The 23,675-nt window shown below is 48.2% G+C and overlaps 1 protein-coding gene and 1 long non-coding RNA gene across 2 annotated transcripts in view; one reads left to right on the top strand and one right to left on the bottom strand.

The window, feature by feature from the left end:
• Positions 1–23,675, bottom strand: part of SVOP (SV2 related protein) — a 68,738-nt gene that overhangs the window by 36,683 nt on the left and 8,380 nt on the right. The window contains exons 2-5 of the mRNA XM_045791501.2: positions 14,091–14,251; positions 11,106–11,191; positions 9,933–10,031; positions 5,587–5,658 (exon numbers count right to left, since the gene is read on the bottom strand). Of these exons, the coding sequence (XP_045647457.1) occupies positions 5,587–5,658; positions 9,933–10,031; positions 11,106–11,191; positions 14,091–14,251 (418 nt within the window). The remainder of the gene's footprint in view (positions 1–5,586; positions 5,659–9,932; positions 10,032–11,105; positions 11,192–14,090; positions 14,252–23,675) is intronic.
• LOC123788225 (uncharacterized) lies at positions 3,042–11,806 on the top strand. Its single transcript, XR_006778452.2, has 5 exons — positions 3,042–3,571; positions 4,617–5,057; positions 5,484–5,787; positions 7,751–7,893; positions 10,804–11,806. It is a non-coding gene; the product is annotated as an uncharacterized LOC123788225 (long non-coding RNA).

Genomic DNA, 23,675 nt, shown 5'->3' with positions numbered 1-23,675 from the left:
TTCAATATGCATTTATTGAGCACCTGTCACATGCCTGGCAGTCAAGATACTATTATTCATTGATTCATCCCTTGGCCATGCATACATTGAGTACCTGCTGTTTGGTAAACACTGGACTTTGTCTTGGGCTCTAGCAGGGAATGTGACAGCCAGCATCTCTGACTTCATGGACCTTTTATTCCCGCTTCGTAAATTCCTGTCCCATCATTACACTGGGTCCTCACAGTAGCCTGTGGAAAGAGGCTGCTATTTCCACTCCCACTTTACAAATCAGCACAGCGAGGGTCAAAGTAGTTGAGTGATTTGTCCAGGATCAGCAGAGTCAAACCTGGAGTCAGGACTGCCAACCCCGAATGCCATACTTTGAATGAGCCACTCCCCTCCTCCTGGGCCTTTGATGGCTCCCGTTGCCTCTGACAGAGTACATACATGAGGGTATCATCCAGCAAGGACAGGTGGGTCTGGCTGAATGTAAGAGACCTTGGCCTGTCTAGCCAAAAGTTGCCATCACAGAATGTGGACCCCAGGTTGCCAGATAGCCCAATTAAAACAAACCAACAAAAAACCAACCCACAACTCTATTTTTATGCAAAATACATTATTTTTGAAACAGAGACAACTGATTCAAAATCCTGTACAGCATTACATGGGTTAAATAAAACACATCTGTAGGCCATGCTGGGTTCATGGCTCACTGGTTTACAACCTGTAGCCTGGAAAGGCTTTAAGCTTCTGCTCCAAGAAGCTGAGGGTCCTGCCACCACTTGGGTGCCAGGTCTGCAGCCTCCAAAGGGAACATGCTGATGTCATCATCAGGAGCATTGCTCAGCCCTGGAAGGCTGTCGACTCAGCACCCCTGGTGTTGCCCAGGCATGCCCAGGACAAGGAAAACAGTCATGGGGCAAGGAGGCCTGGGGATCTTCAAAATATTGAGACGTGAGGCCTGTTTCCTGCCAGCCACCTCCTTTCCCCTCCTTACAGATGACAAGAACCTATCGTCTTTGAACTAGCTAGTGACCTCATCATATTCTGAAACGTTTCTTCTTTGAGTCGCAGCCAATAATAGTTACGATGGATCACGGGCTAACCACGCGTCAGTAAACACTGTTCTAAGTGCATTACCTACATTTCTAATACAACCCTCCCAGCAACCCTCTGAACTATTGCTCTTGTCAAGCCGATTTTACAGATGGGGAAACTGAGGCTCAGAGTGGGGAAACTGAGGCTCAGAGTGGCGAAACAATTTGCTTAAGGTTCCCTCGCTCAACAGAGGGGATGGAGCATCTTCACCCCGGCAAGGCCACACACCCACAGCTGCCCTTCCTTTGTGAGGCCACCATAAGCCCCCAGGGTGTAGAAACTTCCTGGGAGTCAAAGTCGTCCACTGAGTTCTAACCCTTAGGGGAGTCCCTTGCAAAGTCATGCAGAGGACCCCCTCCCAGAAGCCTCCCAGCTGGGCGGAGGCAGATCAAGGAGCTAGGAGGAGATTCTTGGCACTTGCTAAAGCTCGCCAGCTGCCCAGCTCACCCTCTGTTTCTGGAGGAGTTCTACAGAAGCTTTATAATTAGAACCTGATCCATCCTCCCTGCGGTTGGGCCAGAATTCCATGCAGAGAAGGAGGGGGTTGCAGTCTGGGGGCGCTTTGTCTTCTCTCTGGTGGGGAGAGCTAGAGGACCACTCTATAGGCACCCTCTCAGGCTTCATCTGTTTGAAACGGATGAATGTCGAACTGCTTAACTGAATTCGGGGGGACAATTCAGTTTTGTCCCCCAGCAGCCACGGATGTGGATTCTGCAGCCAGGCATACCTGCATTTTAACACGGGTATTTCCATTAACGGTCATGAGCTTAGCAAATGATAGGAATAATGGGCATTTATGAATTGCGTCCTCTGGGCCCAGAGCTTTCTGTGCAAAGTCCCATTGACTCCTAGAACACCTCTGTGGAAGAGAGACTATCATCAGCCCATTAATAGATGAGGAAACTGAGGCACAGGGCGGTCGAGTAACTTGTTCAGGGTTATGCAACCTATCTGCCGAGGAGCGGGGATTTGAACCTTAGCAGTCTGACCTCAGAGCCCACGCTTTCACAAGGATGTCACGTTAGCATTTCATTTGCCCAAATGAGCACCAGAGGTAAATGGGGAATTAGGGCGGCGCAGTCCCAGGTGTCGCAATGAGACGACCCAGAATGAACTCTCCACAACAGTGCAACTTGGCATCACCTGGGCCTTCGCTCTGCAGCCTGGTTTCTCAACCCTGGCACCCTTCACAGTTTGGACTGTCCTGTGGACTCTGGGAAACCGAGCAGAATCTCTGACTCGCTAGATGCCAGGAGCACCCCTCCCCTCCATTGTGACATCCAAAAAAACGTCTCCAGACATTGCTGAGTGTCCCTGGGAGGAAGGGGGAGACAAAAATCTGCCCACTCCCTCCCCGGCCGAGAACTACTGTTCTAGAAGTTGCTAGAATGTGTCCGCAACTCACAAGATTCAGTAAATGGCATTACTGAAAACCCTCCTAGGAATCTTTCTAAAAGCTGAGCTATAGTTTTCTCCTTCTTATCATAACACGAAGACATCTACGTCCCATGGGGTTACCTCCTGGGAATTCCGTTGGCACGACTGACGATGGTGGCAGAATCAGCACGCTCTTCCGAGGGATGTCAGGATCATAAGCTAACGACCTTTGGGGGCTTCTCGGTAAACAGAGAACACTCATCAGTAAAGTTACTTGCTGGTCTGGAGAGGATGGGAGAGCGGCAGAAAGTGGCAACAGGGAGATCCGATTTTCATCCATCCAGCCCAGCCACTCGAGAAGGGTTCATAGAGTGTCTGCTATAAGACAGGTGCTCCGCCAGGGGCTCGGAGCCACCTCAGGGAGCAAAGCAGGCACAGCTACCTTCCTCTCAGGCTTTACGGCACTCACCTGGCCCCGCCCTCCCGCCCCTGGCAGACATCACTAATCGATCACAGCACGGTCCCCCTGAGCCTTCCCACTCCTCAAATCCATGTGTCTGGCATCCCCTACTGACTGACTGGAACAGACGGAAGGGACGACGCACCCATTTGCCCTTTAGTTTCAGGAACTCAATAAATGGTAGCTGTTACTATCAGCTATTACTAATCCAATCTCCTCTGACATAAGTAAGGAAACGGAGGCCCCGAGGAGGGCGAGTAACTTGCTTTAGTCAGCCAGTGGCCGACGGAGGCTCCAAGTGCAGGTGTTTTCACTCCTTCCGGCTGTATTCCTCGTGGCTTCATGATTCAGCAACTGGGTAACAGAATTTGGGGCACAGTAAAGTTCCTTGTTACGGGAGCCTGCATTTTTTTGTGTGCATATGCATGTTTGCCTCAAGAACAAGTAAATTAGAAATGTGTTTAGCCAGAGACAGAGGGACGAGTCGTCCACCCCATGCCCAGGCTGCACAGGAAGAAGCCACGTGAGGACTTTAGAAGAGCTTTCTCCTTTGATTATTTTAAAACTGCGAAGGCTAATGTTAGGTCCAGCCTCAGCCACACATTTAGAGTCTCACTGCGGCAGCCCTGCGGAAGAATGGCTCTGCTTTAAGAGGTATTTTCCCTTCTTTCCTTCCTTCTTCCTTCCTACCTTCCTTCCTACCTTCCTTCCTTCCTTCTTCCTTCCCTCCCTCCAGCTCTGGCTCTGCTCTATCTTCCAACCAGAAAATTGCTGAAGCAATGACTCACACCCTCCAGAAAAAGGAAGGGGGTGGGAGGGGGGTGTATGGGCAGAGTTTAGAGAGCTACGGCCTGAAACCAGAGTCATCCAGGTTCTCTTCTCTTTGGGAGGCCTGGAGAGGTCTTCCCAGCTGACCTCCCCAGCCTCTAAAACCAACCAAGAGCCCCTGCGCTAAAATGGCTGCAGTTGGTTTCCCAGCTTGGGCACCTCTGGTCCTGCCCCAGCCATTTCTTGGTGGTTTTATAAGTCAGTGTCTGCAGGTGCCTGCTGGCCCACGTGTTTCCTGTCGAGCCACAGTGGGAGGGGCTGCAGCTGGACTGCACTGTTCAACCATCCATCTGTCCATCCATCCATTGAGCCAACGTACATTGAATGCGCATCTAAGATTCCACTAGCATCATGGTTAAGGCAAGAGTCTAGGCTTAGAAGGAGTGAGACCCGGCTCTGTGACATACAAATTGTGTGGCTTGGGCAAGTCGCCCACACCCTGTGCCTCAGTTTCCCCTTCTGTAAAATCAGATTGATAATGGTACCGGGGTTTGGGTGAGCTATTGCATGTATCATGCTTGGTACAGGACCCACCATACAAGACACTGTGTTATTTTCAGTCCATGGCATGCTGATTACAGTGGACCCCACCTGTTACCCCTCAGCATCCATATCTCCCTTCTTCCTTCCTAATAGAATTCAAAGTTTGTTTAGATATCTACACTAGTCTAAGTCAATAGTTCTCCAAGAATGGGCCCAGGACCAGCAGCGTCAGCATCCCTTGGGAACTTGTCAGAAATGCCATCATTGCCATGCCAGCTCACATGTGTCCTGTGCCCCTGATGTGCCTGGCATTGTACAAAGTCACTCATACTGAGGCTCTCAACGAACGCGCCAATGTAGACTCTGTTATTTTTTTCTTTATACATAGGAGGAAATTGATGCTCAGAGAGGTCAATTCACTTGCCCGAGGCCACACAGCCAGGAGTGACAGGGTCGCGACTGAACCCAGATCCACCTGATTTCAGAGCCCAAGCATGTAACCAACTACACCGCCCCACCTCTGGAGAAGCTGCAGACCGAAGAGGAGAGTCCCGGAAAGAGCACAACAAAGCCGTCAGGGGTGCTATCACTCAGAATTGCACTATTAGCCCTGAACAGGACACTTAACCAAGTAGAGCTTGCCTAGATCGACAGAGATCTTTTCTCCCATCAGGCCCACGTTTATAGTTTGGAGGACTGTAGCTTCACATGCTGAATCATTCAAAGAACCCAGGTGCAGCCTAGCAAAGCAAGAGCAGCATAAAATGCAAAAGGGACCATGAAGTAACAAGCAAATAAAATACTAAGAGCTCAATGGGGTGCCAGACCTGTAAGTTCCCCCCTTCCTTCATGTTTACAAATCCACTTCATATCTGAGGCTGGGTTTCCCCCAAAGCAGACCCTGACACAAGAATTCTAGTACAAACAGTTTATTTAAGTGGTGATCCCAGGAGGGGTGGGGAAGGTAGACAATTCGCGGGTACCTTCGTGAGCAGATTCCCATGGTGGGCCCCGGAGCTCAATGCTGCCGGGATTGAGAGATGATTCATTTAGGGCAAGCAAGTTGGGGTCTTTAGCTGCCAGCCCTTGACTGCCCCCAGCCTCGTGTAAGGGAATGGTGAGTGCCAAGGGGACCGGGGTGGGCACCCATAGCATCTTCTGCATTCTGAAATGTACATGCTTCGGCCCCACCAGGCACGTGTGATTTCAAGATTCCACGGCCTCACAGCAATGTCTTCTCATTGCATTTTGACAGAGCTACTCGGGCCTCCCAAATGCTAAGCAGCATCGTTTTGCTACTTGTCAACGCCACCATGGAGATAACCCAGAGGACATGCACTTAGGAGAGGTCGCCTTACTGTTTTCCTGCCGTACTGGTCTGAGATGTTTCCCCAGAGCGTGGAGCTGGACATCATGCCAACAAAGACCACCTGTGGATGGAAAGACAGGGTGTTAGGCAGTGACACGGAGCATCGCAGAGGAAAGGAACAACAACACGAACCTGTGACATCACATCCCAGTAACGCTAATGAGCCAACATTGGCTGAGAGCCCACGAAGGTACAACACTGTTCTGTGTGCTTCATGTTATTGTTTAAGCCTCACTACCATCCTGTGGGGTGGGTGATACCATTATCCCCATGGGACAGATGAGGAAGCCGAGACTCACAGAGGGGACGTCCCTTGGCCAGGGTCACACAGGTGTAAGCGGTACAGCCTGGGCTGGAATCGGGCAGTATAACCACAGAGCTAGCGTCTTACCAACTTCCCGCCGTACCACAGAAATGTCTCGCCCTCTTCCTAAGAAAAGATCAAAGGTAGGGTTTGGAGGGTGCGAGAAACAGAAGACAGAGGTTGGGATGAGAACCGTAAGCTATTTGTAAGAGGAAACACGCATGGAGTGCTCACAGTGTGCCCCGCAATTCACTGTTACCTCGTTAATTTTTTTTTTTAAAGATTTTATTTATTTATTTGACAGAGATAGAGACAGCCAGCGAGAGAGGGAACACAAGCAGGGGGAGTGGGAAAGGAAGAAGCAGGCTCATAGCGCAGGAGCCTGATGTGGGGCTCGATCCCGGAACGCCGGGATCACGCCCTGAGCCGAAGGCAGGCGCTTAACCGCTGTGCCACCCAGGCGCCCCAACCTCGTTAATTTTTGAACAGAGCTGATGAGGTTTGAATTATCATACCCATTTTCTAGATGGCGAGCCGGAGGCTCAGAGGGTTAAGAAACCTCAGTATCCTGGGAGGAGAGGGTAGAACCAGGTCCTAAACCCAGGAAATCTGAGTGGAGCTTTCATTCCTGTGTCCTATCCTTGTCCCTTCCAAGTACAGCACGCTCAAGGTTTTGTACTCACATTTTACCTAATGTCTGCGGTGGCCCTATGAGATGGGTGCCGTTATCATCCCCATTTTGCAGATAAGGCAAATGAGGCCCAAAGAAGTGAAGGCTGTCTGACCCCCAAACTGCAAGCATGTCCTGGGACAGCAGGCTGTAAACGGGGGTTACACAGAGACAGGTGCTCCAACCAGACACGGCAGTGTTAAAGGAATCAATTTCCAGGTTCTCAACTTCCATACAGACTCTTTCCTGAGAACAGGCTAGGGGTCTCGCCTGTTCCCTGCCCCACTCTCCGTTTCTCAACCACCTCCTCTTGCTTCCCACTACCTCCACATCACAGGGCAATGCTTGGATGTTAAACCCTCCAGGACACCTCCAAAGGGACACTGATGACAAGTCACAAATCTTTTTGTGAGTCATCTTGCTTCCAATTCCTTTTTATTATTTTTAACCAAATTGAAAGAGAGCCTAATCCAGCTGCCAGCAAATTAGATCACTAAAAATGATCTTTCATAAGCAGTTGCTGGGGCGCCTGGGTGGCTCAGTCGTTAAGCGTCTGCCTTAAGCTCCGGGTATGATCCCAGGGTCCTGGGATCGAGCCCCGCATCGGGCTCCATGCTCCCCTGGAAGCCTGCTTCTTCCTCTCCCACTCCCCCTGCTTGTGTTCCCTCTCTCGCTGGCTGTCTCTCTCTCTGTCAAATAAATAAATAAAATCTTAAAAAAAAAATAATCAGTTGCTGTGTGCTTCTTCAGCATATAACTTGGAAGTTGCTGAAAAAAAAAAACAAACCCACTAAGTGGCATTAGTTTATTGAGTTATTACAAAACTCCTTCAGTCCCCGCTCGATTTTTATATGAAACAAAGTAAAAATGAAAAATAGGAAAGGAATTGCTGCTAAGCCCTATCTGACTTTCATAGAAAGTAATCACCCAAGAATATGGGATGTAATTGGGAGACTCTCCACACCACTCTTTAAGAGGGACATTCCTGATAAAAATTCACTTGTGTTTAACAATTAGATATCCAAAGTAATTCTTGTTTTGATCTATTGCATATTACTAAAAACTATCGTGATAACTCAGTGCGGGAGAACAATGTCAGCACTTAAGAGCCTTATGAGCTCAGAAAATTAAAAACAATAATTTAAAGTTTATGTATTTTGTCCCGGAAAATTCTGACAGGTGATAAACGGCATGCTTTCGAGCAGAGTAAAACATCTATGATAAAACGTGGAGATAGCGAATGGAAATGCCAGTCTGAGAAGAAAACAAGACAATGCAAAATTTCCAAATACTTCGGAAGACCGTATTCATGTTAGAGGTTGGTGAGTAAAAGTATTTCAATTCCATTGGACATATTTTAAAACATGATATGAAATCTTATTCAATTTTTAAAAATATTTCAACACACCAGAAATCGTAGAATCTGCAACCTACAATTTAAAAACATTTAACGTTGGGGCACCTGGTTGGCTCAGTCAGAGTAGCGTGTGACTCTTGATCTCGGGATTGTGAGTTCGAGCCCCACGTTGGGTGAAGAGATGACTTAAATAAACAAAACTTTTAAAAATATTTTAAAAAACAATATTGAATGTCAAAAAAGTTTAAAAAAATAAAAATAAAGTAAAGCCGTTTAATGTCAATTTTAAAACCTAGGAGAGTCCTGGGGCCTGGGTAGTTTTTAGAAAATTCTTTTCTAGATAACTCAGAGCAAAAATGTTTGAAGATTGCTGTCTTGGGGTGAAGTGTTGCCTTAATCATGTGCTAAGGGATATCCCTGCACCCTGGCAGATTAAGCATCCCCCTGCAAACACGCAGTTCCCCCATTTTCCCTCCCCAGACACAGCAGAACACTAGTTTATACCACAGTGATTACGGTAATCATGCACCGTATTTCCTCTGACAACAACGCAGCTCCCTCTTATCCTCCTTAGTACCTTATGCAGGTAAAGCAACTCTGCTGTCTTCTAACTTTTCCACAGAAGCTTGACCATGAAACTTCACGACTTTACCAAGCCCATGAGTCCAAATTTTATACCATAAGGAAGTAGTCCAGGGCAATGGCTGGGAGTGGGAACTCTGCATCTTACAAACCTGGATTTCAATTCTGCCTCTGCCCCTTACAGGCTGTGTGAGCTTGGGCAAGTCATCATACCTCTCAGAGCCTTCGTTTCCATATCTGTGGAAATGGGAGTGATAAGAGCACCTCTCTCACAGGGTTGAGACGGTTACAAAGATAATGCCTGCCAAACCCTAGCACGGAGTCTGGCACACAGTAAGTGCTCAGTAAATGGCAAAAAAGGCTCCACACTGCAAAAACACAGCCCTGTGGGTATGCTTCAGAGGTATCAGTGAGAATCAGAAGTACAAGCGAGAAGTAGCAATTATTCAACCCCTACCCTGCGCTAAGCATTGTATGTATTGGGCTGCTCACTTGCAGAGAAAAAAGCATTATCACCCCCATTTTGCAGGAGATGAAATAGAGCCGTGGCGCCTCACTCAAGGTCACACACAGGTCTAGGTGACTAAACCACAAAAGACAGGTGTATGTGTTTATAAAATTCCCCCCATGGGGCTGTACAACTTTACTGCTAATACCAGGCCTGGTTGCTGAAGGCGCTTAGGCCATTCCAGAACAGTTACAGCATTCTGGGAGGTACTCCTGGTTAGCAATGACCGTACTCTGCCAGGAGCTAGGCTGTGTGACCTTTTGTGAATGACTTAACCTCTCTGTGCCTCATTTTCCTCAGCTAATAATAGTACCTACCTCCTAGGGTTGTGAGGATTAAAGAGCATAATATATAGCATGAATGGATTGCATGCAATATATGTAAAGCCCTTTGCCCAGTAAGAGCTCGTGAAATATTAGCTTTTGTACCATTATTCTTACCCTCTTATTTAGCCTGGCTGTTCCCCTCCCTTTTAAAGGGTTGCTACAGGTATGGAGGGTTCTCCCTCACTCTCCGTCAAGTCTTAATTCAGGGAGCAGTGCTCCCTACGATTTATGAAACATCTACCATGTGTCAGGAACAGTGCGAGAGGAACTGGCATCTCCTTTTTGCCGTCAAGTGAGATTATGAGGTTTATGGGCAGGTGGGTTCCAACTTCCCGGCAATTGAGCAGAAGATCTGGGACCCCAGGTCATGGGACCCCAGGGTGAGGCAGCGTTGGCTGCAAACCTGCGGGATATGTGAGGTGCACAGCGGCGTAAAGGAAGCTGGGGTCCCATTGTTTCCAACCAGGGCTTAATTCTTTCCTGCCGAGCCCTTGGCAGCAGCAAAAGAGGGAGACGCCCCACAGAAGGCCCTAGGGGACGTCCTGACCGCGCAAGCGCGCGACAGGAGAGAGCTGCAGGGCTGCCTACCGAGGTCAGCAGTGCAACCTGCCAGCTGGGGAGTCGCCACTCGCAGTGCAGCTGGGGCGCCAGGATGCTCAGGATCATCATTTCCATGGCATCGGCCATCTGCAGGGAGGAAGCAAACATCGTTAAGGCCGGGATCTGCCCAGGGCTGGGGCCGGCCGCGCCCAAGTCCGTGTCCCCCCGGGACAGCATGCAGAACACCCCTGGTCTACTGGCCGCTGGGCGCCCTACGGCGCATCAAAACACGCGGAAAGGTCCAGTAGTTCAAACAGTACGGTGCTCTGCGGGAATTGACCAATAGGCATTTAACATTCTGCGCGTGCGCGTGCGTGTGTTGAAAACAACAGGGGCATTCCCCAAACGAAGAGCTGAAACATTATATTTCTAGGATCCAAGAAAAACTTTTTGTACAGGTCGAGAGACAAGGATCTTTTCTCTTTAGCTCAATTAAAGAGCAGTTTATCTTTGGTTTATAAACCTCCGGCAGAACTGTCAGTATATTGAGCAAGTGCGACCTTTTAATAGAGTAACACGTACCAGGAAGTCCCAGTAATTACACATCATGGTACCTTTATGAGACGAGACAGAAATGAGAGACCAGAAGCAGCCCCGCATGGCCGTGGGAATGTGATGGATAATACAGGTGGCTTTTTAAATGGGGGGGGGGGGGGGACAAAGATGTGGGGAAACTGGAGATCCATTTGAAAAAAACAGGTAGGTAGGCCACCATCTTGCAGCATTCGCAAAAGTCAGTTTCAGCTCTGTTAAAGGCCTAGACGTGTTCTAGGCTAGAGGTAGATGAGGGGGTTTTTAACAAGGGGTCATGGACCTCTTGAAGCAGGAGGCACATTTTTATTTGTGCATGTTTATCTAGGGTGAACTCCGCAGACGGCATCATAATCTCATGGCAGCCCTGAGTCCCATAGGGTTGACAACCACTTAATTTAGCCAGAAGCTTCAACTCCACCTTGAGAGCACTGGCCAACTACACCCAAACTCCCGCCAAGGGCCGGCCTTCGTGATCACCGGGATCACGCAGCATAAACTTTTGTGGATTCAAGCAAAGGCTCCATGTGGAGGGAACTATGTCCCTTCTTATAGCCCCTGGAAGCCAGTGGAGCAGCGTGAGTTTTCTTGGAGACTGAATGTGAGGTTACCGCCCCCAGCAATACTTGCCCAAGCCAAGCCGGTGAGGACAGACAGCTTCCATTGAAATTTCCCAAACCCAATGGCTTCCACGGCATCTTCCACCATGAAAGTATCTGGAAAGGAGAGAGGGACAGTGGAGGAAGGAATGAGTACCTCCCACAGTTATCCTCACTTGGAGGGGTCTGGGGGGGGGTGGTCTACAGCCAAGCTTAGTAAAGGCAGCACACGCTACTTCTAGAAATGCTGTCCCGCAACTGTGAAGAGATACTTTGCTACAAAGTTCACGGCAGCATTGTTTGTAAAAGGGAAAACTGGAAAACCCAGAATGTCTGTCAACAGGGATTTGTTAGGTAAATTATTATATATACCATAATCATATATACATGTGTGCATATCCACATTATGAAATATGACTTGCCTGTTAAAAAGAATGCAGATATGGAAAGATGCACCCAACATAGTATTAATTTTTAAAAACAGAGCAAAACGGGAAGCTTATTTGGTGAGTCTCTTCTCGGAAATGTGCACACCTGTGTGTATGTGTTTGCCTATGCCTATGGATGGATGTATGTGTCGGTGCATGGAATGTATACCAAACTTCACGCATGGTTTCATTTTTGTTGTCTGTGGAAAGAGGAGGAGAGAGATCCTACGAGATTTCAGCTCTTTGACGATGTATCGCTTCCGTGATTGGGAAAGAAAGACTTTTTTTTTTTTTTAATAATAATTCTGCCCCATTCTTTTTTTTTTTTTTTAAGGATTTTATTTATTTATTTGACAGAGAGACAGTCAGTGAGAGAGGGAACACAAGCAGGGCGAGTGGGAGAGGAAGAAGCAGGCTCCCAGCGGAGCAGGGAGCCTGATGTGGGACTCGATCCCAGAACGCCGGGATCATGCCCTGAGCCGAAGGCAGACGCTTAACGACTGCGCCACCCAGGCACCCCAAGAAAGACTTTTTAAAAGCCAAATGCCGCTGCACTCAGATGGAAAGTTGTCCACATTATATTGTGAAGTCGAAAACGTAACTGGGGAGAGGTATGTGTCGTTAAGAGCGGTCTTTGTGATAAAATTAGATGTGTGTGTGTGTGTGCGCGCGTGCTGTGCAGGGGAATTAAGATTGAATGTCCACAAACTATTAACAGAGTCATCTTTGAGGATGGCACTCACCCTCCCACATCGTACCTTTCTCTGGTGTTGAAATGCTTTCCAAAGCAACGTGTGTTATTTGCGTGCTCAGAAAAAGTAGGATATAATTGATATGCTAATAAGTGTTTTTGGAAAATATGGAAAGACTAAACACAATCTAGTAGGCTGGACGGTGTCCTGCAACAACACTGCTGGAAAAACGGCGAAGTCTGAATGAAGTCTGGGGTTTAGTCAGCAGCACGGCACCGGTGTTCATTTCTTCGTTTTGACAAATGCATGGTGGCCGGGTGAGATGTTAGCACCAGGGGAAGCTGCATGAAGGGTATGTGGGAGCTCTCTGAACTATGTTCGCCACTTTTCTGTAAATCTACAAGGGTTTCCAAAAAAAGTTAATTACAAAATAAAAATACTAAAGGAGCGCGCTGGGTGGCCCTAATGTGGGCTGCCTCCGAGGCTCTCATCAGCCCCTGCTGGGAGTTGTCATCTTTGTAGAATTTCAATCATGGGCCTCTTGCATCAATCATCATTATCTCCAGAAGTGTGAGCTGGCATTTATCACATCAGCAGGGGCTGGTTTCCTCCAGTACAAAAATACGGAGGAGAAAGCAGAGCGAGTCCTGGAGAGTCATCAGGAAGAAGAGTAATACATAGGGGCGCCTGGGTGGCACAGCGGTTAAGCGTCTGCCTTCGGCTCAGGGCGTGATCCCGGTGTTATGGGATCGAGCCCCACATCAGGCTCCTCCGCTATGAGTCTGCTTCTTCCTCTCCCACTCCCCCTGCTTGTGTTCCCTCTCTCGCTGGCTGTCTCTATCTCTGTCGAATAAATAAATAAAATCTTTAAAAAAAAAAAAAAAGAGTAATACATAAAACAATGGTGTGTGTCTGATTGCTCACCGTGGGCCAGGCACTGCACGAAGACCTTGACGTACACCGTCCCATTTAGTCCCTGTCTCAGCTATTCGTTCAGGGCCAGCCCCAGCTCCATGCTGCAGAGGAAGACATGACTTGCCCAGCGTCACGCAGCGGCCGCAGTATGGCTCTGGGAGCTGAGCCCAGATCAGCCCGGGAGTAAAGCCGCTGCTCCCAAACCACGGCCTGTCCCCTCCCCGGCCACTGCCTCTGCAGATCTCCCACCCCGGCCAGGCTTTGGGTTTAAGGCCTTAACCCTCTCTCATGTTGGGAATCTCAGGCCTTTCGGCGATGCGTGGAATGTTTTCGTCCATCAGCATCATGTGTGAGGGGAGACCAGGTCCGAAGGCCCCAGCTCAGGTCTCTTGTTTGACCAGCTCTACTCAGAGGAGCACAAGGTTAGAATACGCGCTCTGAGGCCGGGTTGCCTGGCTGTGCGCCCAGCTTCGCTAATTTTCAGCTGTGTGACCCTGGGCAAGATACTGAGTCTTTCTGTGCTTCAGTTTTCTCTCCTGCAAAATGGGGAAGAGGAGCATAATATTTCGAATTGGAACTGGTGTGAAGATGAAATGGGTCATATGTGTAAAGGGCTTTGCGCGGTGCCTGGCCCGGAGTAAATGCTCAGCCTATGTCAGCTGCTCCTGTCACCATGGTTATCGTCACCCTCATCCCCACCACCAGCGTCGTCATCAGCACTGTCACCATCATTGTTGCTGCTGTCCTCAGCTGAGGGTTATGCAGTGCAGCTGACTGGCGGGATTGTGATGTAACCTTATCTGCTGGAGGAAGCCATGGAGGCCCAGCCCACGCTTCCAGGGTCACCTCTGGGCCCTCCCAGCCCTCCTACCTGCCCCTTCACTAGAAGCCTCTGAGAGCACGATCTGGGGAGGTCACTCTGGCACCTTAGAGCCCCTGACTGTGGGCCAGGCTGATGTCCCAACTGCAGAGCCCTCTCACCGTCAGTGGGATTGGCAAACTCCTTGGGCACAGCTGCCCCATCGTCCAGCTCGACAGCCTCTAGGCCTGCACGGACCCCTTCAATCTGGACCTCATGCTCTCCTGAAGCCGCGTCATCCTCTGACCTTGCACTCTCGCCCGTGCGACGGAATTTCACCACCCTAGAGGACAGAGCAAATCTGGTCATGATAGCTAGAACCTCCCTTTGATGGCCTTGCTGCATCTTGGGCCCAAGACAGGTGAAACACTTTTCCTTATGGTCCAGAGAATAGAATGGATGTGGGGGGAAGGGCGTTGGCATGTCTATGGAGTTGGACTGGTGGGGGGTGTGACAGCTTCAAGAGTTACATATCAGGGCTGCCACATACATTTGTATCGGTTGGACACTGCACAACTCCAGGGGGACCTTACTCACGTGTTAGGCGATGTGAAAGAGGATATCTTTGTACTAGATGTAAATACTGTTTGGAATTACATGTGTTTCAGAATTTAGATTAGTCTCTCGGTATGGAACAGAGGTAACAATTTGGTCACCTAGGGGTTACATTATGCCCACAGAAAATTGCCCACACAGTATTTTTTTTTTTAACTTAAAATGGACACCCACATTTTTAAATTGGGAGAAATAATGTAAAAAGCCAGATTCCTCATGTTTCTTCAAAAAGTAGAGTATCTGGGGCACCTGGCTGGCTCAGTTGGTAGAGCATGTGACTCTTGATCTTGGGGCTGTGGGTTTGAGCCCCACATTGGCTGGAGAGATTACTTTGGAAAAAAAAAAAAAAAAGAGTAGAGTATCTGGTCATCTGGTCCCACATTCCTGTAAGGGAGCCGTGTGGCCAGATTCAGGTAGTGTGCTCCCTGCAGACAGGACCCACTGCGGCTGACCACAGTCTCTTCCTCTCCAAATGACCTCTGGCCCTGAGAGTCTCTTGCCACTTAGCCTTATGTGTGTTCTGTGTTCCTCTCACTTGGCACTTACCCATTTGTCCTTGTAGGCCTTTGCGTTTGAGACCCAGGGACTCCACTTTGCAATACACTCCTTTAAATTATGCTTTTTCTTGTTACTCTGGGCAAGCCTTGGTTTCTCTGAGCAGCAATCTCTTCTTCTGGGGCTCAGCAGCAAAATTACCTGTGTCCTTCCAACTCTCTCACTCCCAACTGCAAAACTCCTGCTGTCTGCCAGCCCTGTGCTGGGTTTTGGGGTCATAGCAGAGACAGGATAGAGGTGTCCCTCCCGTCATAGGAAAGAGTGATAGATTTTTTTTTTTTAAATATTTTATTTACTTGAGAGAGAGAGAAAGTGCACAGACAGGAGAGCGAGAAACAGACTCCCCGCTGAGCAGGGAGCCCAATTCGGGTCTCGATCTCAGGATCCTGGGATCATAACCTGAATTGAAGGCAGACGCTTCACCGACTGAGCCACCCAGGCACCCCCAGAGAGTGACAACGAATGAGTAATGCCTGTTCTTATCAGGGCTTTGAAAAAAAAAAGTCTGGAGTGTCACAGGCATGAATGGCTAGGGGGCAAATTTGGGCAATGTTTTAACAAGGTAAAACAGAAATATCTAAGTAAAACATACCGCTATTATTATAATTAATTAATTAATTAACTTGCGTTCTTCCATGTATTTCACCAAAGAATAACTGGGGCTCTGGCATAGAAAGGGTAAACCTTCAAATTGCAGAAGCGTAGGCAACATTTCTGCTGGTGGAGTTGGAAAGGAGAAAAACATAGATGAAATCACAGCAATCTTGTAAATACCTGAACCCCCACTCACTGACGAGGCTGGGCCTGGAAAGCTGGCACTGTCAAGCTCGCCTTGGGCTAGAAACATAGCACGGAGCACAGAGCCCGGGGTTTGCAGGACCGTCCAGTCCGACTAAAGCCTGGAGCTAGCCCTCCATGCTGTCGAGCATCACCACGGTCCAGCAGCATCGAGCTCATGCTGGCGTTTCCCATGCACTTGATCTGCTGAGGTTGGGGTCATGACCACCCCTTTTCATACAAGAAAACGGAGGCCCTAGACCTCACATGACTCACCCACAGTCACACAGCTCGAGAGACACGGAGCCAGGGCTCCGCCTGATGCCTGTCAGATCAAACCCTTGTATTTCCAGCCAAAGACAAGATGCTCCCCTCCAAACCCTTCTATTCCTCCCTACCTACTCTAATTTTTATTCCCTAAACATATTCTATTTTGAGATATTGAAAGCATATACTATTATGTAGAAAACAATGACAGAAATATTTTGCTTTGGTCCAGCTTAAGGATCAAACACTGCTGTTAGGTTGAACCATGGAAAATTGCCAACATTCAACCATAATTCAGTTGAAGTCACCATGGCTCCTCTCTGGTTTCCTTCTCCCACATCCTTTTGCTTAATGCTCTTCCTTGATCAGGGGTCTTTACATGCATCATTATTCGATTTAATCCTCACAGGAACAAAGTGGTGCTGACTATTACTATAAGATAATAGATATATAAGATATATCTGTAGTCACTCCGAGCCTCAGTGTACCTCCTCTCTAAATTGGGTGTGATAATTGTGGCATAAATTGGATTCCTTAGAAGCCAAGCCTAAGGTAAGATTCTTTTTTTTTTTTCAGTTGCGGTCAAGTATACACAAAATAAAATGTGTCACTTTCATCATTTGTAAGTGTATGATCATGTGACATCAGCACATTCACACTGTTGTGCAACCATCACCACCGTCCGTCTCCAGAATTCTTCATCTTCACAAGCTGAAACTCTACGCATCAAGCGCTGACTCCCCCTTCCCCTCTCCCTCCAGCCCCTACTAACCACCGTTCGGCTCTCTGTCTATGACTTTGCCTAGTCTAGGTGCCTCGTGTAAGTGGAATCACACAGTATTTGTGCTTTTGTGACTGGTTTCTTTCACTTAGAATAATGTCCTCAAGGCTCAATCATGTTGCAGCACGTGTCAGACCGCCCTTCCCTTTTCGAGGCTACATAATATACCACAATTTTTAAACCATTTATGCATCGGTGGACACTTGGGTTGCTCCTGCCTTTTGGCTGCTGTGAATAGTGCTGTGAACGTGGGTGTGCAAGTATCTGTTTGAGTCCCTGCTTTCACTTCTTTTGGATCTATACCCAGAGGTGGAATTGCTGAATCACATGATAATTCTATGTTTAATTTTCTGAGGAACATGCATCTTCTATCCCAAGGCAGCTTCACTCGTTTACCTTCCCATCATCAGTGAGGGACGTTTCCAGCGTTTCTACATCCTTGCCGATATTACCATGTTTCACTTTTTGGATAAAAGCCATTCTAAGGGGTGTGAAAAAGTATCTCATTGTGGTTTTGATTTGAATTTCCCTAAAATTGAGCCTCTTTTCATGTGTTTATTGGCCATTTGTATATCTTCTTTGAAATAAACGTCTGCTTCAGTCTTCTGTCCGTTTTGAAATCAGGTTGTTCGGGGGTTTTCGTTGTTGTTGGTATATTCTGGGTATTAACCCCTTATCTGAGAGGCGATTTGCAAATGTTTTCTGCCATTCCGCAGGTGGCCTGATCATGCTGTGGACTGTGTCCTTTGATGCACGCAAGTTTTTGATTGTGATATCGTCCAGCCAAATCCAATGCCACAAGTCTTTTTCCTTTTATTTTCTTCTAAGAGCTTTTTATAGGGTTAGGTCTTTGATCCATTTTGAGTTAATTTTTGTGTAGGGTATAAGGTGAGGGTCCAACTTCATTATTTGGCAGGTGGATATTCAGATTTCCCAGCACCAGTTGTTGAAAAGACTGTCCTTCACCCCCATCCAATGGTCTTGGCATGCTTGTCAAAAATCACTTGGCCGTCCGTATATGTGAGGGTTTATTTCTGAGCTCTCCATTCTATTCCATCGGTCTCTGTCTTTCCTTAGGCCACTACCACGCTGTGTTCATTGCTGCAGCTTTGTAATCAGGTTTGAAATCAGGAAGTGTGAGGCCTCTAATTTTGTTCTTATTTTTCAAGATTGCTTTGGCTATTCTGGGTCCCTTGAGATTTCAAATGAATTTTATGATAAAGTCTTCCATTTCGGCAAAAATGAGTTGGGGAATTCTTGTGCGATGATTTGTTAAGGAAGTACTTGCATTGGGAAGTGAGGGTCCTGGCAGGACCAGGCAGGGGGACAAGATAAATGGGAGGTGGTTTCTGCTGGAATCTGATCCGATGGGGAGCTCTGGAATGTGAATTACGCCACTGAGATGGTCCCACCCAGAGGTGTGGGGGCTGGGCTCACATGGGTCAAGCATGGGCACATCCCTCCCAGGGGGTGGAGGGCATAACCTCCCAGGATGTCCCCAGGTGAGGGGGACAATCTTCTAGAGCAGACTGCAGCTGTGAGCTGTCAGCAGCCAACCCTGGGGGCAACCGGGAGACGCACCAGCGTGGTAAAGGGGATCTGGGACAGGCACCAGTGGCATCTGCTACAAATAAGCCCCTCCAGAGTGATTATGCAGACAAATCTAAAGCACTGTGCAAACATTGAATTCCCCTCCCTCCAATTTCTTCGATAATAGCTCTCAAACCATACCGCTGTTTCTATTGAGCACTTGTTATATGCACAGAGAGATGCTCTAAGCCTTTCACATGCTCTCCTGTCACCCTGCCAATTCACCTAGGAACTAGGTACTGTTATTGTCCCCATTTTACAGATGAGGAAACAAATGCTCAGAGAGGTTAAGGCACTCATCCAAGGTCACACAGCTTGAAGGAGTTGAGGATCAACCTGGTTGGCTTTCCTCTTAGAGCCCTAGGTCCTAATCACTGAGCATCTCTCCCCAGAATTCACATGTGTCTGGGGAATGAAGGTGAGGCCTGAACTGAGCAGGCCTATGTACGAAACTTGGCAGACAGTGGGGAATGGTGTGTTCTAGAGCGGGAATCAAGAGGCACAGCTTCATTCCAGCCTGGCTGACAACTCTGCAGGTCATCACATCGGTGCAGGGGTTTTGATCTGGAGGGAGCCTTAGAAGCCCCTCAAGGCTGGTCACAACGCCGATGTCTGGGCCCCACTCCCGGAGGGTCCAATTCAGAAGGTCTCAGCCAGAAACTGAGATTTTGCATTTCTGACATGTGCCCAGGTGGCACTGCTGTTGCCGATCTGGGGACTGATTTAGTGCATCAGAGCCAGACGGATGATTCTGCTGTCTGCCTGCCCCATGCCCATCATGAAGCAGTCGTGCCGAGGAAAGGAGCCCCTACTTTGTTGGTTGAGATGGGTGCCTGTAGTTCGTCAGCCTCGTCTGACAGGCCCAGAACCCCTGTGATACAGACCCAGACAAATGTCCCTGCCATCTGGAGCTGGAGGCTCCCTTAGAGCCTGGAGGCAGGTGTCACCTGGGAGCAAAGGTCAGGAGACAGACTGCCCGAGGCCCAGAAATCTGGTTAGAGGTTGGGGTCTGGGGCTTCATTTAAGCAGTACTTGCCAGCAAGAACGCAGTGTTATTCCGAGTATGTATTTATTGGGGGTAGATTTAGGGGGCTTGCTGATGGAGACCATGGGCGTGTTCTCAAGCCAGTGGTATGCCTATAAATGGACTCTCAACGAAAACCCCCCAAACCATAAGGATGTGTAGCATATGACAATATCCAGGTTGTTACATGTGACAAATTTCAACCCGTCAATGGTTAAATAACAGGTTCCAAAAATTTCTGAACATTTAACAATCAATCTGCTCTTAGAGCTGGTACAAGTCGTCTGCAGCACGCCACCGTGTAGGAGCCCTCAAACCACAGACACATGCTACAACACGGAGGGGCCTTGAAACAATACTCTGAGTGAAAGACGCCAGACACGAAAGGTCGCACGTTGTAGGATTCCATTTTGTGAAGTATCCAGAACAGGCAAATGCACAGAGATGAGACAGGAAGCAGATTAGTGGTTGCCAGGGGCTGGGGGAGGGGGAATGGGGAGTGACTCCCTAATGGTACAAGGTTTCTGTTTGGGGTGATGAAAACTCTCTGAAACCAGATAGAGGGGACGGTCATATGCCATCGTGAATGTACACCCATCTTCATGATAGCCCCAAAGGTGGGAGCAAGCCAGGTGGTCATGAGGAGCTGAACGGATGGATAATCAAAATGTGGTCCATCCAGGGGCGCCTGGGTGGCACAGCGGTTAAGCGTCTGCCTTCGGCTCAGGGCGTGATCCCAGCGTTATGGGATCGAGCCCCACATCAGGCTCCTCCGCTATGAGCCTGCTTCTTCCTCTCCCACTCCCCCTGCTTGTGTTCCCTCTCTCGCTGGCTGTCTCTATCTCTGTCGAATAAATAAATAAAATCTTTAAAAAAAAATGTGGTCCATCCACACAATGGGATACTATTCAGTCTTATACAGGAAGGAAGTACCAATGTGTGCTACAACAGGGATAAGCCTTGAAAAGGTCATGCGAAGTGAAATATGTGAGTCACAGAATGACAGACTCTAGATGATTCCGCATTTGAGATACTCAGAGTAGTCAATTTCATGGAGACAAAGCAGAATAGCGATGGCCAGGGGCTCGGGGAGGAGGAACGGGAGGGGGGTTAGTGTTTAATGGGGCCAGAGTTTCAGTGTGAGAAGGTGAAACAGTCCTGGAGATGGAGGGTGGTGCTGGTTGCACAACCGTCGGAACGTACTTAATGCAACAGAATTGGACACTTACAAATGATTAAAATGATACATTTATGTTAGGTGTATTTCACCATCCCCACCCCCCAAAAAAATCCTCAACCCTTAATACTGCCGCTGATGTTACCGGAATCCATTTGCTCATTTATTCAACAAAAATTTATTGAGCACCTGCCTTGTAGCAAGTCCAAAGGTACTGCTGGGGTTTCAGAGGTGAGCCAAACAGACTTAGACTCCTTCCTGTGGTGCTCACGGTCTGCTGGGGAGGGGGGCAGGCATTTAAAAAGGGGTGTGTGTGTCTGTGTGCGTATCGCTACATAGCTATCTTGCACGTTGTGAGAATTGCTACAAATAATGAACACCATCAAAGGCTAGCTGGGGGAGGTGACATTTCCGCTCTGCAGCCTGCTGAGTAGGGGTGGTATTAAATGGGAAGGAATTGCAAAGACGTGGGACTCCCTGTCCCCAAGAAGCAACCCCCCACTCAGAAACATACATAGCCCCCCCAAGGTATTCATGGGAGATGGAAATATAGAGGAGTATCAGATGAGGGAGGCAAATGGACCTTTACGTGCATTCTCACCTCACTTTTAGGGGTGAAGGGAAGTCGATGGATCACCCTTGAGTCTGAGGGTAACCTCATGGAAGGAAATGATTCTGAGGCCCGATAATCTCCCTGACTCCTGCTTGCATCACATCCTCTCCTCAAGGACCGTCCGGAGCTCCACGCTTCTTTCCTGTGCCGGAACAGTGACCGCTGCGACTTTGAGGAAGGTACTCGGTGATAGCTTTCAAAATTTTCAGTGCTCTGTGCTCCCACTCAGAATTGTGCTACTGGCAGTTCGTTGCAGGGACAGACACGAGTAAGCGATGACTTACCCTGCAAACAATGGCTGATACACACTGTTAGCCTGCCGTGTGTCAAGGGCCATGTTTGTGCTCTGCACCGATTACCTTAGGTCATCTTCGCTGTCGCTAACCCCCTTTTAGGGCAGTCACGCTCAGATGGGCCGGGAGCTCGCCTGAGGTCACACAGCAAGGGTCTAAGCCAGACGCTGGCAAAGCCACTTGACTTCAGAGTCTCCACTCCCAATCGTTCTGCTATAGTCCTTTCTGGTGCTAGCCAGCTGTTTGCAGCAAAGCCAGCAACAATCATCAGGAGAGGAATGATTGCATAGATTATGGCCCATCCACTTAGGAAAATGTGAAAAAAAATTTGTTTGTTCATCCGTATCACAATATCACAACAGTCCAAGTGTCCATCAATGGGTGAATGGACAAAGTGTGGTGGGTACATACAATGGAATATTAAGCAGCCTTGAAAAAAGAGGAGATTCTCACATATGCCACAACGTGATGAACTTTGAAGATATTCTGCTAAATGTAATAAGTCTGAACTGAAAGGACAAATATTGTGGGAGTCCACCTATATGAAGGGGCTTAAATCGTCAAATTCACGAGAGAAAGTAGAATAGCAATTGCCAAGGGGCTCAAGGAAGAGGGAGTTAGTGTTTAATGAGGACAGCTTCAGTTGGGGAAAATGAAAAGGTTCTGGAGACGGATGGTGGTGATGGTTGCACAACAGTGTGAATGTACTTAACGCTGCTAACTGTATGCTTAAAATTGTCGAAATGGTAAATCTTATCTTATGTATATTTTACCACAATAAACACACACACACACACACACACACACACAGGAGTTGATCTGTAAGAGCCAACAGGAAAAGATTGTTGGGGCTTATTATTTTATTTTTTTAGAGAGAGAGAGTGGGCATGGGGCCGGGGGAGGGGCCGAGGGAGAAGGAGGGAGCAAATCTTTTTTTTTTTTTTTTTTAAAGATTTTTATTTATTTATGTGACTAGAGAGACAGCCAGCGAGAGAGGGAACACAGCAGGGGGAGTGGGAGAGGAAGAAGCAGGCTCCCAGCGGAGGAGCCCGATGTGGGACTCGATCCCGGAACGCCGGGATCACGCCCTGAGCCGAAGGCAGACGCTTTAATGACTGCGCTACCCAGGCGCCCCGGAGGGAGCAAATCTTAAGCAGGCTCCACGCCCAGCGCGGAGCCTAACACATGGCTCAATCTCACGACCCTGAGATCATGACCTGAACTGAAATCAAGAGTCAGACGCTTAACTGACTGAGCTACCCAGGTGCCCTGGGGTTTATCATTAAATACACGAGAATATGGTCCTGTGATCTAGGTCCTTTGTTACTAAGATTTAAGTGTGGTCTTGAACTAGGGGCCCCAGCATCCCTTACAGGCTTGTTAGAAATTCAGAGTGCCAGGCCCTGACCCCAACCTACTGAGTCAGCATCTGCATTTTAACCAGGTCCCCAGACAATTTGTGTGTGGGTCCAAGTCTGAGAAGGGCTGCCGTAGAGTGTTTATGTTTCCACAGTCCTAGGCGTTCTGGAAGGATCGCTAAGAAACCAAAGACTGGTTGCTTCTGGGGAGAAGGACTGTATTGGGAATGGGGACTTTTGGCATGGGAAGGAAATTTTTTTCACTTTTCATTTTGGACCTTTCTGCAATGTTTGCGATTTTTAACCTGCGCATCTATTTCATTAGTCATCCGTACAAATCACAATAGCAACTATTTACAGAGCTCTTGTTGATCATGTGGCATCTGCTAAGCATAGCTGGCAGGACTGCTATGAAGGTTCATGGGAAAATCGTGGGCATTGAGTTTCCCTTGACCTGGCCCCACTCAAGTCACCTTTCTGCCTGAGCTCAGAGTATTCTGACCTTTGCGAAATGTGACTCTGAGAAAGTGGCTGACCTCCCTGCAGTTGTAAACCAGGATCTGTTCACATTCCTACCCTGGCATACCACTAGAAGCCAGGGCACCTTTATTTAGGAAAACTTGTTTTGAGACAGATGTACCGAGAGACCTTTGACACTAAATTACACTCAGAAATTGGCCAGACTACATTTTGAATCGGTCATGTTCCTAAAAGTAT

This window comes from Ursus americanus, chromosome 30 (assembly GCF_024610735.1).
Source record: "Ursus americanus isolate L20-20 chromosome 30, mUrsAme1.1.p, whole genome shotgun sequence".
In the NCBI taxonomy this organism is placed as follows: domain Eukaryota; kingdom Metazoa; phylum Chordata; class Mammalia; order Carnivora; family Ursidae; genus Ursus; species Ursus americanus.
This window is presented reverse-complemented; position numbering and strand designations above follow the sequence as displayed.